Below are 1,513 nucleotides of genomic sequence, written 5' to 3'. Positions count from 1 at the left end.
CGCAACCTAGATGATCACTATGGTAAATCCAGCATTAAAAAAGTTAACAATATGAACGGAAGTTATCTGTATCTGCAACACTTCACATTGAGCAACAGTTTAATGTGGGAATATTCCAGCCATAAGTCATTTAGTTTGGCTTTAAATAATTTTTTTTTTAACGATTTCTTTTCACTTCACTCTGTAATCAGCATAACATTAGTCCTATCCATTAGAATTGCACATGAGCGTTCATGGCCTGCTTATTTAGACCACAGTTCCAATAAGGAAGACATATTCTGACTAATGCCTTCCATTTTCCTTTCTAAAAGATGCAAGCTATTAATATATTCTAAACAGAACTTCACTTCTTTCTTGCTCGTAGGTACAACCCTAAGAAACCAAGGAGATGGAAGCCAATGTAGAGAAGTGTTAAGAGTCCAAAGTCATAATGCAGATGAGATGCATTAAAGGCATATTCTTTAATGACTTGTTGCCCGTTGCTGATGCAGGGGACACCGGGCGGCATCTCGCATGCTGTTCAGGAAATTAAAAATGTATTAGTAAATTCAGATACATGTATAAGAAGAGCACATGTACTTCAAAACCATTAACAAATGCATTGCTTATAGAAATGGTATATGTTTAAAGTTTTAACTGAACTATTCTTGACTTTCTATACAATATTCATTTGAAAGTCACTTTTTGGGGAATATATTCTTTGGAATGCAATATTCTATACATATATATATAGTAAAAGCAATCTAATACAATTCCATTCATTTGGTACCTAATGAAATTTAAAGGAAATAAAAATACTTACTGATATTTGTTACATCAGACCACTGAGTAACAGTAAGTGCTTCATTGCTGTACATGAACCAGGATAAATACTTCACCCAACCAATATACCATGGCATTGACCTGTCATGTGAGAAAATATAAATCACGTATGAACCCATCAGTAACTTCATTCAAATATCAAACCGATTAATTCATAGCCACACAGTTTGGTTATATAAGGAACAAAGGAGACTTTCCCTAAGCATTAAAACAAGGAAAATGTACGTTTAAATTGCACCCATAAGATGATCACCAATATTTCTTAATTTAGTCTGAAATTTTTTATTAGATAAGAAGAAATCACAGCTTTACTAACAGGTTTACCATCACACTAAAAATTAAAATGGGGCCCATTACAGTCCACCACTACAAAGAAAAGCTTCAATCATATCAACATTATATCTGCCTCTTTGTTCAATTAATACTCACGAAAGGTTGATGAACAGTCCTCCCGAGATGAGGAGAACAACATCGAAGGGAATGAGGAACAGCATGATGTAAGGGATGCTCTCAAACATAGCGGAGAACATGGAACCTGTAACGTGTTTTAAACATGTTAGATACCTTGGCTGACCAATTTGCTTTCGTGTTTAAATGGTTGATGGGAAAGTGTTTATTGCTTTTAGATTTTATACGTACGTGACTTCAGTGTGTTTCTATGTGTTTCTATTATATAAGCGATGCAAAATGG

General features: G+C 34.3%; 1 protein-coding gene across 1 annotated transcript in view; it reads right to left on the bottom strand.

Moving 5' to 3' along the window:
* Positions 1-116: 116 nt before the first annotated feature.
* The window catches only part of LOC119593010 (protein scarlet-like), a gene marked incomplete in the record, with an annotated part of 20,218 nt that continues 18,821 nt past the window's right edge, over positions 117-1,513 (bottom strand). The window contains 3 exon segments of the mRNA XM_037941903.1: positions 117-516; positions 803-903; positions 1,252-1,357. Of these exon segments, the coding sequence (XP_037797831.1) occupies positions 344-516; positions 803-903; positions 1,252-1,357 (380 nt within the window).

Source organism: Penaeus monodon, chromosome 31 (assembly GCF_015228065.2).
Source record: "Penaeus monodon isolate SGIC_2016 chromosome 31, NSTDA_Pmon_1, whole genome shotgun sequence".
Lineage (NCBI taxonomy): Eukaryota > Metazoa > Arthropoda > Malacostraca > Decapoda > Penaeidae > Penaeus > Penaeus monodon.
This window is presented reverse-complemented; position numbering and strand designations above follow the sequence as displayed.